Genomic DNA, 16,515 nt, shown 5'->3' with positions numbered 1-16,515 from the left:
GGTTTCAGGCAGTTGCGTTTAACCTCGTTTTTCCAGAAGCAAAAAAATGGGTTCAGACGCAAAAGTTTTCCACGTTTCAGACGCCAAACGCAGCTAAACGCCGGTACAGCGTTTAGCCGTGTTTGCGTTTATAAGCGTTTTTAAAGGTACCCTATTTTTTTTACATTAAAAATCTCAAAAATTATGGCAAATAATGAAAAAGCATTAAAAAAATATTTTAAACAATTGTAATTGCTTGCAATGATTCTTAGACCATTTATATACCCTAATGAGCCCTTGATCCAATACAATACACCACTAGCATTGCTGTTATCCGAAGTATAATTGGAATTTGACCCATATGTTGTGGCAGGTGACGTGGCAAGTGGACAACCCACAACTTGTGGCAGGTGACGTGGCAAGTGTACAATACACAACTTGTGGCAGGTGACATGGCAAATGACAATCCAACTTGTGGCAGGTGACGTGGCAAGTGGACAATCCGCAACTTGTGGCAAGTGACGTGGCAAGTGGACAATCCACAACTTGTGGCAAGTGACGTGGCAGGCGACGTGGCAAGTGACGTGGCAAGTGGACATTCCACAACTTGTGGCAGATGACGTGGCAAATGACAATCCGCAACTTGTGGCAGGTGATGAGGCAAGTAGCATGATAAATACAAGTACACTGCTGCTCTCTCAGCTGCTGCTACTCACTCTGGTCTCACAAAATGGCTAAAAGAGTTAAATAATACTGTTTTTTGAGCTTGGGGAGGGTCTTATGATGTTATCTTAACTAAAAGCTTCTAGACACAAACACGGTAAAATGTGGTAAAACGCGGCTAAATGCGGCATCCAAACGCGGCAAAATGGGTGTTTCTAAGCGCCGGTTTCAGCTTTTAAAAACATGCGTGCAGCAGAGTTTGCACCGGCGTCTCGTGTGCATGGGGCCTTAAGCAGTCAGACTCCATATTCCCTTACATGCCTTTAAAATGTAATAATTCATCCTAATATGCTCACGTACAGTTATTCAGTGAAAAAGTTGTCACAGTAATACTATTAATAGATGCAAAAAAAAACTTAAAGCAAGTGTCTTTTTCTGTCTGCAGAGTGCTTTAAAAAAAAAAAAACATTGCTTTTAAGAAGTAATAAAATGTCTGACAAAGCCTGCATTTGTTTGATCTACAGAATGATGAACTATGTAATTATCATTGAGTTCTTGCTGGATTCAGACAACAGATTTAATGTTTCTGCTTGTCAATGCCTGTCTGCTTTCTGTTCTACCAACACCTACAGCCCTTACAGAACAATTGTGCTGTGGAAGAAGGTAAAAACACAGCATAAGTGTGAATAGAAAGTGATCTGCAGCTGTGTTAAGGAAGAAGACAACCATAGAGCAACAGTAAAGAGTAGGAGCCAGTGATTAGCAGTCATGTTACTGCAACAACTGGGCCATAGAAGAAGGCTACCATAAAGAATCAGTATATAGTTGTAGCGCTGCCCCCTAGAGGGCCGCTGGATTTTGGGTCCCTGTATTCCTGCACAGCCAAGGCAACATGCATTTTTCAACCTTCATTCAGAGACAAAGAATCAGACCATGGGTTTGTTTTTGTTGTTTTATTGGGTAAACAACTTGGATACGTTTCACGCCAACATAAGCGCTTACTCATAGCCAATGACTAAGCACTGATGTTGGCGTGAAACGCGTTAGCTGGCGTGCTATGTTCCCTTGAATGTAGTGTGGAGAGTCTTTCTTCAATATGTCTAAATAAAGGTGATTTTATTGGATGTGCAGCCGACAAGATTCTTCTCTTCCACTACCAGCTTGGATAGGATATAGGGATTTATGGGATGCCCAACTTGACTTGAAAAACAACAATGAGGACAACTTCCTTCTCTATGTACACTGCAAAAAATGACAAATCCTGAACTGTATTCCCTCTCAGACAGCACCAGCCTTTCTGGATTTGGCACTGGGGATTCCCCTTGTAGGAGCTCTGTGTTCCCTGGGTGGAATTTTAGCAAAGTCACAACTTGCAGGAGCTCTATGTCCCATTCCTTGAAAATACCAGCCCTCCTGGCTGCTTGGTGAAAAGTCCCAGAACAAGGGCTAGGGTTTAGCTTGATGGCACAGTCCCAGAAAGCTTGCTGGATATTGCATCAGGCAGCTTTCTCCCTTCCAGGCCCTGGTGGTGTAGAGATACTCACACTGTTCCTGGAAAATCCTGCTGCTCTGGAAGAAACTTCTATTCAGGCCTCCTGTTGTCCAGGTCCCCCCATGCTAGCCAGTGTTTCTTCTAGAAGAGACTGTGGGGCAGTGGAGATCCCTCTGTACTTCCTTCCCTTCTCAGCTCCCAGCCTGGAGGCAGAGCCCCTCTCAGCCTGGGGTCTCCTCCTAGGTCATACGACAAGGCCTCAGCACTCCATCTTTTACCCAAATCCCATGCTGGCCAGGATCCACAATATTTAAGGGCTAACCCAGCCACCCTGCCAGGCCTCCTGCCCGGGGATTGGCCAGATTCCTATAAATATGCAGATCAGGACCTCCTGACCTCCACCCACTAGCTTCTAGAAACTTCTCCAAGCTTCTATAACCGGGGGGGGGGGGGTTATCAGAGGCCTGTCCTGTAGAGCCCTCCAGTCTGGCCTACAGTATCCCTAGCCAATTAACCAGACTCAGGCTACTGTGAGTCAAAAACAAGTTTAGCCACACTAGTTTTCACACTAGGGGGTGATACAAAGTAAAAGCCAGGGATTAGCAATAGTGTTACTACAGTCCATACAGAACAATTTATTCATGTATTAAAGTGATTGTAAAGGCAGAAGGTTTTTTTATCTTAATGCATTCAATGATGATCAATGCCCTGATTATTAGTGTAAGCCATGTACTGACATCCTTGCTGGTTATTGGATTTCCTTTCCTCACACAGACACCGCGCGTGAGGAAACGACTGTTGATAACCGACAAGTCTGTTTACATGTGATCTGCTGTGATTGGACACAGCTGATCACATGGTAAAGGGCTGCTGTGATTGGCCCTTTACCCCGATCTGTAATCACCTGCGTCCAAAGGACACAGCAGTCACAGAGCGTGTCCAATGCACACTCCAGGAGGCGCACGGAGGGCAGGGTTCTGGGAGGACATCCATGTACACCCTCCCAGAACTGGACGACCTCTATGTAGCCATCTTTTGGCTATAGCGTGCTCGGCGAGTGGTTAAACAATTGTATTTAAGCAAACAACCATATGAGGGCTGTGTTTGCCCACAAAGGATGCACAGACGTGCAGGCAGTCCTATTCCGGGTGCAGCGGCTGCACGGACTGCTCCCAATTTGACATCCATGTGGGTGCAGCTGAGTTTTGTCGAATGCAGACAGTGTGAGTTCAGGGACACGCACCTGCACCCATGCGGATATCAAATTGGGAGCAGTCCCAGTTGACATGAATGGGACGGCCTGCACACAAATGCAAACACGGCCCTTAGCATTCAGGGTATGGCCTCCAACCTAAATGGTTATTTCACTTATTGACAAAATTCCTTTTAAAGCTGAAAAGCTTGTTTCATTCATGTCTTTGTCGTAGACTCTGGCCTTTAAGTCATTATCAATCACATGCTTTTGAGGACTATGATTTGCTAATTAGAAGCTGGTGCACAGAAAGGACACACTGCATAGCCCAAGCATAGTATGTTATCTCCTCAGGGAGAGGATTATTTTTCAGTACACCATGTTCACAGAAAGAAGCTTCCTTGTGTGGTATTTCTCAGCTTTGAATGGACAATGCCATTTATAGTATTTTACTCTAAACTTCGGGCAAACAGTTAAATTCAAAGCTGTGAACTGCCCTGTCTGACAAAGGATTTGTAATCCTGCCAATGGGCACTGACATGAGAAAATCTAAAGGTGTACCCTTTACCCTCACTTCTCTCCCTGGTCATGATTCCAACCAAGAGGCAATCAGGGAGTTCTTGCCTTCCCCTACTTTACTAAAAAAACTACTAATATTTTTTATTCCTGCCTGTGTTGTTATGGAGATTTTTCCTTATTTCCTGCATGCTAAAACCCTTGTGACTAAGGTCTCATTCACACTGGCATTCTACAGCATACACCCATGTGAACGCTATGCTTACCCACATGGGGTTCCATGCATCCCTATGCAGGCAGTCTTTTGGCTGGATATACACTTTAAATGCCATGAAGGAAGGAAATATTGTTTTGGTCATTGGTAATTCTTCACATAGTTGTGTTGTTACATTGTGCAATAGCTTTAGGTGCTTGAAATTATTCCAGAACAGTAAATGCTTAAAGCGGAGTTCTGCCAAAAAAAAAAAAATTAAAAGTCAGTAGCTATAAATACTGCAGCTGCTGACTTTTAATAATCGGACACTTACCTGTCCCACGGTCCAGAGATGCGGGGGAACGAAGCCCCGCTCATCTCCTCCTTCTCTCTGCGGCGCCGGCATTGTCACTGTGGGCGCCCGGCTGTGGCTTCACAGCCGAGCACGCACTGTGCATACGCAAGCCGTGCTGTGACTAGCCGGTAATCATCTGGGACCTGTGATGTGTCCCAGATGATTGCCGAGAGGGAGGGGGTAGAGGTGAACTTCCTTCCGGCGCCGCGGTGCCCTGGGAGAAAGTGGGAGCTGGAAGCCTCTAAAAAGGTTTCCACTCCCCCCCCAAAAAATGACATGCCAAATGTGGCATGTCAGAGGGTCACCTTCCCTAAAGCGGAAGTTTGGGTGGAACTCTGCTTTAAGGTTAAATTCTGCTCATAAGTTACAAAATACTATGTACTGTACAGTGTCTGGTTAAAGCTTGTAGAAGGAGTTTTCATTCTACTCTGACTGTCCTATGAGGCTGCAGGACCCCTAACCCTCTGTCTGGACAGTGCTGATTGGCCCTGTCCTGATCACATGCACCCTCCCAAAAAAAAAAAAGCTCTTTAGCAATACACACCAAAAGTCATTTTTGCGCTCAGTTTCACAAGCACCTGATCAAGTCTATCCGAAGTTTCCATAACCATTGTCCAATAAACCCTTGCAACCTAAGAATAGTATTTTCATTATTTACTGGGAGGGTAAACAGGTATCTTATCAAAAAGATACAGTATAACAAAACACTTTTAATGGTATATTACTAATATTCTACCCTTTTTCTTCTGCTTGGGGCCCAACTGTGATGGTGGAGCTCTGATGGTAATGTTTAAGGACAGATGCAAGCAACTCTGTCCCTCTTTTATCAAGGTGTAATGCAGGGGTGGCCAGCGGCCTCTTACCACTCTGTGTCAGCAGCAGATACATTTCTGCTCACTGGCAAAATGTACCCTGGACAGTGTCCTCAGTATCCAGCTCCCCAATTAGACAGCAGGCTCAACCAGCATCCAGGACATCGTCTGATGTTCTGAAATGGCTACCACTATGTCTCTCTTTCACTCAGGTACAGTGGTCCACTCGCAGTCTCAGTTCCTCTGCAAATTGTCCCATCTTCCTCTTAGCCTGTGAAAGCTACAACACTCCCTCTCATCTCCACCACAGTGCTGCTGGGAACTGAAGTATTTTCCTATTATACTCTGCAACAGCTGGAGGTCCACTAATTGCATATCCCTTCAGTCCCCATCCTCAGTGCACCCCCTAGTGCAGGGATATGCAATTAGCGGATCTCCAGCTGTTGCAGAACTACAAGTCCCATGAGGCATAGCAAGACTCTGACAGCCACAAGCATGACACCCAGAGGCAGAGGCATGATGGGACCTGTAGTTTTGCAACAGCTGGAGGTCCGCTATTTGCATATCCCTGCCCTAGTGGATGGAGGGCAGGCTTAACTCTGGCTGCTCTATGTTTTGTAATAACAGCCTCTCCTGCAGCCATCCTGTATAAAAGTTACCTCTGCAGCACAGACAGAGTCCTTTTCCTGCCAGGACTGCAGACTGGGCTACCTACATGTTTAAAAAAATGACATGCTGACATGATATGAAAAGGCGGCAAAGGTCAAATATTTACTTCAGGACAGACACCCCAGCATTTCCATACATGTTCCTGACCATAGGTCTCCTAGACCCCCAGAGCAGCAAAATCCTCCCGGAGGCACACAGCTCAACACTCTACATAGGTTACAAGTGTAGAAGGTAATTTGACCCTAAATAACATGCACACTCTACATCAGCACTTATTATAACAGGTTTCAGGAAAGGGACGCTATTATAAATAATCTGCCTATCCTGAAAAAAGCAGAGTCAGCATTTCATCAAGTTCTCAGCTTTTAAATAGAGGTCAGTTGTATCAGCAGAGACACATTAAGCTCTTAGCATTCAGAAGTATTAGACCATCTCTGAAAAGTCTGAGTTTTGCAAAATATTTTAAATATTCTTGTATAATCCATCAACCGCACTACATTTTGAGCATTAAAAAGAGGAGTAAACACATATCTAGGTTAGTAAATTGGGACAGCTGAACCCTACCTGTGTTACTTCCAATGCCTTTGTATCTTTCTAAAGAAGACAGAACATTCACATCCTATATGAAAATGTCCAGGATTGGTCTATGTTACCTCCCGAGTCCTCCTGTAGACGCATGTGAGCCAGCACAAGTGTTAGGAAATGTACATGCATGCATTAGAATGTATGTGGAGGTGATCTGGGAAGTGAAGCCACATTCACATGAGTAAGCAGCCCACTAGTTCTCAGTCATTGTGAGATTTATGATGTTTCCTTGTTTTATATTAGCAATTACGACTACTGTAATACCTTTTACTTGAATATCTTCCTAGCGATTAATATTTCCAGTACAATTTTGTTTTGCTAACATGAAGCTCAATTGAAGTAACAGAATTAAATAGACATAGATAGATATTGTACTCATAACCTCCAATTTTTTGTCTACCTCCAGTTTCCTGTTACTTAGTTTGTGCAGGAAGTCTAAATATGACTGTACAGTTAAATAGCCACTAGAGTTAGCACCACTACAGTAATCAGAACTTAGAAACAGACCCAGTCAGGAACAGTCTTCCATGTCTCTGTGTATCATTCCACATCTTGGGGTGGTGCGGAATGACCACCAAAATAATGTGGCAGGCTAACATTTCCATCTCAGGATCCGGTTCTTAATATATGGTTTGGTGAAAAATAAGTTAGGGCATCAGTCACTTTAGCCTTTTTATAACTGAACTCTTGGAGAGACAGTTTTGTTGTGTAGAATCCCCAAAAATATTACAAGGTATTTTGTAGCAGCAGTATTGTATTATAATAATATTACTAGTAGTAGATCTTTAAGAGCAGCCTCCTGGTAATTGGTGGCACTTTGATAGCAACCAAACAAGAGTAGACAGTCTTTAGGTTGCAATGGAATTGTATTCAATCCTTTTGGTCCTTGACTCTTTAAGAGCAGCAACAGATATCCTCAAAGCATGCTTCATTCAGAAGATTCTCCATCTAGGCAGCCATCTTTCTGAACATCTCCCTCTAGAATACACCCTTCAGCAGGGTCAGCCGAAAATCCTTGAGCCTGACACAATCCCCAGCTAGGGCAAGGTCCAGGAGAGAAAGAATAATCTGGAAAGGTCACCCAAACCATATCTCTAAACAAGACCTTCAGGACAGATAAATATTCATAGCTCAGTGGTTGTTCTTGCCACTCTTGAACCTCATAGGAGGAAGCAATTAACCCTATGTGCTTATGAGAAACTTACAGAGACCAAAGAAAAGATAACTAGATGCTCAGGCTGGGTACAGCCGAGCAACAACAGACTAAATTTAAAGTGGTTCTAAAGTCTGAAGGTTTTTTTTACCTTGAGGCATTCTCTGCATTAAGGCAAAAACCTTCAATATGCAGCCCCCCTGCCAGCCCCTCTAATACTTATCTGAACTTGATCACAATCCAGCGATGTGCATGAGAGCAGAGGCTCTCATCTCTCTCCTCATTGGCTCAGACACAGCAGTGGGAGCCATTCACAGTCAGTGCGGGGGGGGGGGGGCTGAGCCATGCTCTGTGTGTCTTATGGGCACACACACAGCCGGCCCAGGATCAAGCACACAAGTGCCCCCTTAGTAAGCGGCAATACAAATCTGTGTGAGGTGATTTTTACTATGAATCATGATGGAATAACACACAGGTGAGAAAAAACTATAATACAGTGTCTATAGGTACAGTTACATCACAGATGTAGCCAGTGGCGTTGGCAGGGGGGGTCTCACCGTGGCTGAAGCCCTGAGTGGGTCCCCAAAAAGCCCGTGTCTCGAGTGGGCACCATTCTATTAATAGCCCCGAGCACCGCTGAGCGGGGACCAATCTTATCTCAAACGCCGTCAAATGCTGCCGAGTAACATAGCAGGTTCCGCCTTCTGGAGCCTGCAGCGCTGATGGATGTCCCACTGGTCCAATGGTGGGACGGCGGGACATGTGACGTCCGTCATAAGCGCTGCAGGCTCCAGAAGGCAGGAATTACAATGTGGCCACCGTGTGAGATCCCCGCTCGGCTCTCCCCCAGCTGCCTGCTGTGATGATGGGCGCGCACCACACACCACGGCTGAGCTGCTGCTGCAGGACACATGAAGTCTCCTGGTCAGGTATGTCAGTGTATGTCAGGTAGTTCAGTGTATGTCAGGTAGGTCAGTGCGTGTCAGGTAGGTAGGTCAGTGTATGTATGTCAGGTAGGTCAGTGTATGTCAGGTAGGTAGGTCAGTGTGTCAGGCAGGTAGGTCAGTGTATGTAAGTCAGGTAGGTCAGTGTGTCAGGCAAGGGAGTTTAGCATTGGTGGGCACCGGTAAGCCAGGCAGCAAGTGAGCTTACCCCCCGCCACACAACCCCACCGCCCAGCCAATAAAAACGGCACCACAACCCCCCCCCTGTGCCGGCCTTGAACTGCGGGCTGAAGCCCCTGGTCTTTTTGCCACCTAGCAACTCCCCTGGATGTAGTACACTGATGAGCAGGAAAAAAAAGTGAATTCAGCATAAGTAATTCAATGATGTGATCTAATTGTTAATCTAAGTTGATCAATTTGGGTCTTCTAAAAAATGTCCTACAAGACAGAGGAAGTGGCATAATTTATTTCTGTGGACGAATAAAATCATGTAAGCCAAAAACAGACCGATTTACTGAAATGATACAAGTGCCCTTTACCTGTAGCAGAAAGGTCTGCCAGTATACAGTGGATGACATTTATGAATGACTGATGCACAGAAAAAGGTTTTGTTGTGCATTACAATTAGATTATACTTGTATACAGACTAAAAATTGACTGCTTCATGTAAGTATCTTTTTCTTCTTGTTTTTTTACATTTATTCCAATCCCTTTTCCATTTATAAATTTGTAAAGGATCAAAGGTTCGATCTAATCAAATTTCTTTGCAAATAAAATGACAAATCTCCCAAACTACATAGGTCCATCTACCTTGTGCATGAATCCTAAATCAGATACTTCAGTTTATTTACGTAAAGGCCAGGACCTCATGGTCCTCGTGTACAGTGCAGGGCTATTGGTCCTGCAATGTATGTGATGCCATTAGCGTGTGACCACTGGAGTGCCTTAGTGAAGCGGCTTTTGGGGAAACATCCCACTGTAAAGACCAATGCCGCGTACACACGACCGGACTTTGCGGCATACTTGGTTTGGTGGACTGGAGTCCTTTGGACAATTCGATCGTGTGTGGGCTCCAGCGGACTTTTTTTTCCCCAAAAAAACGACGCTAGGGCAGCTATTGGCTACTGGCTATGAACTTCCTTGTTTTAGTCCGGGCGTACGTCATCACGTACGAATCCGTCTGACTTTGGTTGATCGCGTGTAAGCAAATCCGTTCATTCGGAAAGTCCGTCGGAAAGGCCGCAAGACAAAGTCTGCCGTAATGTCCGCTCGTGTGTAGGTGGGACAAGTCTACCTTAGTGAGGAAGACTAAGGTAAGTATTACACTTTATTTACCCTAGCCCTAGACATAAAGGGCACTTAGCCCTTGCAGTGTGGTGGAGTCGCTCACTGCAAGGTCATTTTTATTTCTTGCCTGAAGTGGGGCTCTAACTCTAACAAAATAAGTGGTGTCACCTAGCTGGCAAAGGTAAAAGCATCATAAAAGTTACTGGAAAGAATTACAAATCTTTTGCCTGTTCTTTAGTTGTATGTATAACTGTTTGCCTTTAAATATAGATTTTGGGTTGGGCTGTTAAAGCGATCTAGTCTCAAAAGAGTTGGATACCTGCGAAGGCCAAGAATCAGCAACAGAATTGAATGGAATAGCATGGAATTTTAACACACCCCAACAGTGTCGCCATAAAGTTTGCACAGACACCTAAGTGTACCTGGTATATATTGCCATCATCAGTTACATTTTTATAAATATAGTAAAGATTTGGAATACTGTAACCATATCGACAGAAGAGTAGGCCTGTTCAGCGCTGTCACAATATTCTGTTATTCTAACATCTTTTCTACAAGTGGCTTGCTCATCAGCACCAGTTCCTGTTTAAATTCAGCCTCTCAGAAAGTTGTGTTTACTTCACGCATATCCCCTTCTGGTTTTTACCTCTTCTGCATCAATACTGTTCACATACAATTACAATTTTAACAGGTTTACATCACTTTACATGAAAAAAGACTTTGCAATGTGATCCACAACAGCAATGCATGAACTACTCCCTGGTAGTACTGTTTTGTAACCAATAAGAGCTTACAGTATGAATGAAGCTGGTAATAAATATAAAGCCATTAAACAAAGCTTTCTGTGGATTAACATATTGGGGTTGATCTACTAAAACTGGAAAGTGCAAAATCTGGTGTAGCTCTGCATATTAACCAATCAGCTTCCAGTTTCTTTTTTATTGTGAAAGGTTAAAGCGTAACTCCACTTTTGTTGAGAAAAAAAGTTCCCCTCTGGGTGATCTAAGTACATTGCAAGGATTTTAACAACCTTTGTTGCAGATTCCCACTTTTTGTTATTCTGAAGAAATCACTGTGTGTTTCTCTGTGCCTCTGTACTGACTGGGTCTAATGGGAGTGGCTTCATAATTAACTGTCAGGTGTGCAGCTGGAAAGCACTAATGAGGAAATCTGCTGGGCCTGCATCCCTTTAGACATGTTCCTATTGAAAGTATCTCCCCAAAAATGACATTTTTGTTGCAGGGGATGCCTGAAATCTGACTTGTATCTTAAGCAGACTTCTGGAAAAATGAGTGAGCCAATCACACAAGCAGGAAATCATGTTTCTGGGGAGTGGTCAGTACACACTCTGTGTACAGAACAACTCCAGGTAGCCATATTGCAATTCATTCTCAGAAAATTACATTGGCTGCAGATTGAAAAGGAAAGCTAATTTTTAATAACATTCAATTTCAATATGATTAATGTCGCAATTACGGTATATGTGCTATATTATTTTTTCTTTATTTGTTATTTTTTTCCCCCATGAAAGTGGAGTTACATTATAAGTGAAAAAGTTGAAGTTAGAAGCTAAATTGCTACCATGCCCAGCTGCACCAGATTTTGCACTCTCTAGTTTTAGTAAATCAACCCCTTTCTGTACATTTTGGATATTAACATGTTACAATATAAAAGGAAGGGGACACCAAGATTAGACACAAGATCGCCTGTCAGATACCATTATCAGGTGATACTAGCAGGCCATGGTGCATTATGATTATATTGTAATTCAGTAATTGGCCAAACTGCTAAGAAGATTGACAGCCTCATATTGTTCTAATGGCATAGCACTAATTTGTTCTGCATCACTGCAAATTTAGCATTTTTTCAAGGGTACTTTTTCTCAACAGGCACACACCACAATTGCTCATAAAGTGCTTACAAATATCTCTTTGGACCATGGGGAAAAAGCCACAATGCTCAGGGAACTCACCCTTTGAATTCACAATGTTCTAGGCCAGAGTCAAGAACACAGCCCCAGGCATGAAACGCTATAATATTATCAATGCAGCAATCTTTTTTACTAAAGGTGCAAATTATATAGCAGTTTTTGTACAAGGTGTCAAAAAAGAACGAAGTCTCTGCACATCAATGATCTATATAGATTATGTTATAATATTAATCCCATATAATCTTAAAACTGGGTTCACTTCTTTGCGAATTGGTTGCGGATTTCCCGGCATCCAAGTCGCATGACAGGAGAGTGTGACCATCTCTCTATGGAGCCGTTTCACACATCTCCGGGGCGGCTGCGGAGCGGATTGCACAAGGGTCCTGTGCATCTTTGGCTACGTTTCAGATCCGAATTCAGGCAAAAATTCAGGCCTGATTTGTCCCTGAAACGGAGCACAGGGATACACCGGTCCCCTGCTGTGAGCCGCATCCGATTTCAGTGTTAACCCAGCCTATAGCTAACCTTGCTTTCTTGTTTTCCTTACTAAATAATGGTGTGGTTATTCACCTCTACATCATATAGTGATATGTTAAAGAAATGATATGCTTGTCTCATGCTTATCGAAGAAGTTCATATATTACAGGAGCCCTATAGTGATAAACATAAGACTACTACCATTTTTGACCTCCTTCTAAAAATGCTAGGTGCCTGGCTGTCTCTGGCTTTGGTATTTACTAAGTTACTGAAATGGAACAAGTAAGCAAGTGAAATTATAGTAGTTTGATCTGCAAACATCTTCCGATTCAGTGATTCAGAAAGTATTAAAACATTTGGATCACTAAGCTAGGCAGGCAACTTGCATTTTCAATAAATAAGGTCAGCAATGGCAGCCTTCATATTTTGTCAAGACATCAGGTTTACATCAACAGGGGTAAGAATAAATTGTGTAAACATATCCATTTGTAATGCTACATCAGAAGAAAAGGTGTTATTAGTTTAATTGCTATAAGCAACACAACCAATTTCCTGGATTTACCAGTAACAAGCTCTTGCCTTTTTTGAATACCTAGAGTCAGACTTCCCAGTATTTATACCAGACAACGAAGTGGTAGGCCACAAGCCAAACCCTGCAACATGCTGCACACCAGTAAAACTTAGACAAATAGGGTTTGTGGCTTTATCGATATCTATTGCCATAAAATACTAAATAGATCTACTTGTGCACAGTTTTATATCTAAGGTATAAAAAAATATATAGATTTTGCAATGATCTTTCTATTGTAACTGACCAAAAGTGGAGTCCCAGGCACCACCTATCTGATGTTAAAACTATCCCCTCTCCTAACACCTATTCTGACTAACATGTGTAAGAAAGGCTAGTAATTCCTGGGAGCGTGACATGCTTCAGTGGCCTTCATAGACTTCAATGGCCCATCCATTGTCGGCACTCCCTCCTCTCCCCTGCAGCCGCGCTGGCTGACACAGGGGAGACGGATAAGACCAGACTGAAACATCCTAAAACTAGGTAAGTATACAGACCTTTCCTACAGAGGTTAGTCAGAATAGGTGTTAGGAGGGTGGTGGTGACAGTTTTAAGGTTAGTTATGTGGTGCCTGGAATTTCACTTTAGGGCCTCCTTCACATGGCAGTTTACATACAGCCAGTGGATTCCAGCAGCAAGAATCAGCGGCTGTTCAGCCTATATAAACTAATGAAAGACTGACATCAGTCGTCGCTTTTCACATGTAGCTGCACACAAAGTAGTTACCTGCCTTTAGGGACAGATGCCTTTGTAATCTGGTGGGTGCATGTAAATGGCCGTGTGAATATGGCCTAATTATAAAGCAATATGTACCTTAAGTTGACCATACACTGTGTGAATTTTGGCTAGTTCCTGATGAACTGGCTAAAATTTGCTTTGTAAGTGGCCCTGTTGCCCACCCCTCATCCCATTCAACAGCCTTTCATCGAAAAATTGGGTGAACTGGGTGGAAAATTGTAAATTAAACTGCAGCTGAACCCAACCAGATATGGCCACTGTTTGAGTATTCTGACAGCCATTGCCAGTGGTTGTCAGAATACAATAACCCAGCACAGGGTTTCATCCATCCATACGAAAAAAAAATTTCGTTCAGCCAACTTCAGTCTGACACTGGGGCTAACTTACATAAGAGGATATGTTGCTCATATCACCAGTGAAATCCTTTGTTTCATTATATTGATGCAGGAAAGGAAATGTAAGTCCAAACTTGAGTAGTCACAAGAATTAAGATATCCTCTTTTGCTCTTTATGTTATTGATAATCACCCCAAATTTAGGACTCGCTTGTAAAGTGTGATATTACAAGGGTTGCCTTCTGCAGAACAGTTGGCACACCGCACACCTGTACTCTTCAGTTCAGGAGTGTCTGAGACTTTCATCCTGAACACAGGACTCTACTTCTACTTCTGGTCACAAAGAGAAGCTCAAGCCCCAGGACCACCAAGTGTCCTCCCGACAAAACCTGCTGGAGCTCCACATGTTTTCAAACAGGGGTCCAAAAACCCAACTCACTTGAAGCCAACATATTGGGCACGAGGATTGTGTCCCACACTGTTGTCCCTGAGAAAGCCACTAGCCTAGAAAAGCCAGGCTAATCTATTTCCATGTTACATGCTTCACCTCCAGCATGATATACAGAAAAGCTATCTTACCTTTCAGGCTGTGCAGAGACACCATCAGGCTGGATCTCAGATGCTGGTCACTCACATTTTCCACCAGCTTCATTAATCGGCCAAGGTGTGTTTTTTCCGCATTATGTCTCTTAACCTCTGTCCGGATAGCCACAGAATTTTGATGCTTTGGTGTACTTGTCCTGAAACTCCCATGTATCCCATCTCTGCTTCTTGTCAGCTCACCACTCATCCCCTGTTATGTGCTTTACATCAATAATAACTCCACCAACAAGACACTTGTAGAATTTCCTCAATGGCAGTAATACATGATTGTTTCTTGAATGTTGATCTTAAACATCCTCCTTTGTAAACTTTCTTAGCTTTGCTTACTTGCTCCAGACTGACTGTTCCTCGGCACTGAAAAATAATATTCAACGTTCAGTACTGCTGCAGTTGGCTTCCTTCACAGTGCCTGTCGCTGCATCTCTACTGCTCACGTGTGCACTTCCTGGATTGACAGGAAAGTTTCAGATGTGTCTCAGAGTTGCTTATAGTGTCCCTCCCAGACAGAAGAGTCACACAGTCTAAACACAAATAATGGCTTTAACTCCATTTACCGCCCTCAAGGCGAGAAACTTAAGTCATAAATTGTAATGTTTTATCTGTTTGTTTTTACAAAAGTTCCAGCTAGGTAATAATATAAGGTATTACGGTAGAGGAAGCATTACCATATGCTATCTGAAACTGTTCTGAAAGATAACACGCAGGAAGTGTCAACCACGGAACAAACCGACCAATCATATTGTAATAGGTCTACAAAAACATTGACATACCAAAAAAAATTACTACTCACTCAATGAACTAGGCCTAGGCACATTATGTTCTGTGTTTCAAATATATTTTAGTAAGAATCTTGTCCAAACTTTTAATAAATTTTAATCAGCAATTGGTGGTTCTGAACACCATAATACTCTTCTATATAAAAAAAGCCATTTTTGTTACACAGTTTAAGTGTAATGAAAACTCTTTTTCATAGAATAAGAAGTAGACAAAACAACCCCCTGACAGGTTTTTCTTGCTGTGCCTTTCTCACTGTCTCTTATCACCTCTACCTATCACAGACCCATTGTCAATAATAGAGGGGGTGTATCTCCCCAGTGGGGACACAGACAGCAAAGTAAGATAAAAAAACATGAGAAAAGTTCTAACTCTTCCGTGGCATTACTAACATCAGGCACCTGGAGACCCGCACCTCCTGCTGGGTGCCCTGGGACCTGATGCCGCTCTGCCACATACTGGCTCTGGCACCAACTCCCGCCTGAAACTGCCACCCACTGGCTCTGGCACTACATCCCGCATGGCTCTGCTACTCACTGCCTCTGGCGCTACTGCTCCACCCTGTGGAGGGAATGCGTGGAAGCTTGTTTGGCATCCAGGCAAGCACCTCCCCATAATTTCCTGAATGGCCAAACTGCTTCAAAGTTTCTGTCTATGACTGGCAGTGGAATTTTGATGACAACAATGGCAAGTCATTATGCTTTCACCCCAGCACAGTTCCAAGTGTTCCTGCTGAATGTAATAGGAGCCAGCAAAACGACTGCTTTTCCCAGCTCTATGGACTTTTTGTTGCTCCTAGAATGTGTAATTAGAACACAATTCAACCTAGGCTGCACTCTTGACCCCTGTGCTCTGTGTGTTACACACTCCTGACCTGTTTTCTGTGCATTATGCACTCCTGACCCCTGTGGTCTGTGCATTATGCAACCTGATCTCTGTGCTCTGTGCGTTATGCACTCCTGATCTCTGTGCTCTGTGATTTACACACTCCTAACCCGCACACTCTGTGCATTACACGCTCCTGACCCATGTGCTCTGTGCGTTACATACTCCTGACCTCTGTGCTCTGTGAGTTACACACTCCTGACCCCCATACTCTGTGCATTACACACTCCTGATTCCTATGCTCTGTGCCTTACACACTCCTGACCCCTGCTCTTGGTGCATTACACTTTTGTACTTTTGACCCCTGTGCAGTATTATGCACCCCTAAACCCTCTAACATGTGTTTCCTATGCAAACATATGCACA

At 43.5% G+C, this 16,515-nt stretch overlaps 1 protein-coding gene across 1 annotated transcript in view; it reads right to left on the bottom strand.

The window, feature by feature from the left end:
• AGAP2 (ArfGAP with GTPase domain, ankyrin repeat and PH domain 2) overlaps positions 1-14,994 on the bottom strand; it is a 466,034-nt gene extending 451,040 nt beyond the window's left edge. Inside the window, exon 1 of the mRNA XM_073613744.1 lies at positions 14,467-14,994. Coding sequence (XP_073469845.1) covers positions 14,467-14,677 — 211 coding nt within the window. The 5' untranslated portion in view covers positions 14,678-14,994. The remainder of the gene's footprint in view (positions 1-14,466) is intronic.
• Between the last annotated feature and the right edge of the window lie 1,521 nt (positions 14,995-16,515).

Source organism: Aquarana catesbeiana, linkage group LG02, assembly GCF_042186555.1.
Source record: "Aquarana catesbeiana isolate 2022-GZ linkage group LG02, ASM4218655v1, whole genome shotgun sequence".
NCBI classification, from domain to species: Eukaryota; Metazoa; Chordata; class Amphibia; order Anura; family Ranidae; genus Aquarana; species Aquarana catesbeiana.
The sequence above is the reverse complement of the archived record's forward strand: the minus strand, read 5'-3'. Positions and strand labels throughout refer to the sequence as shown.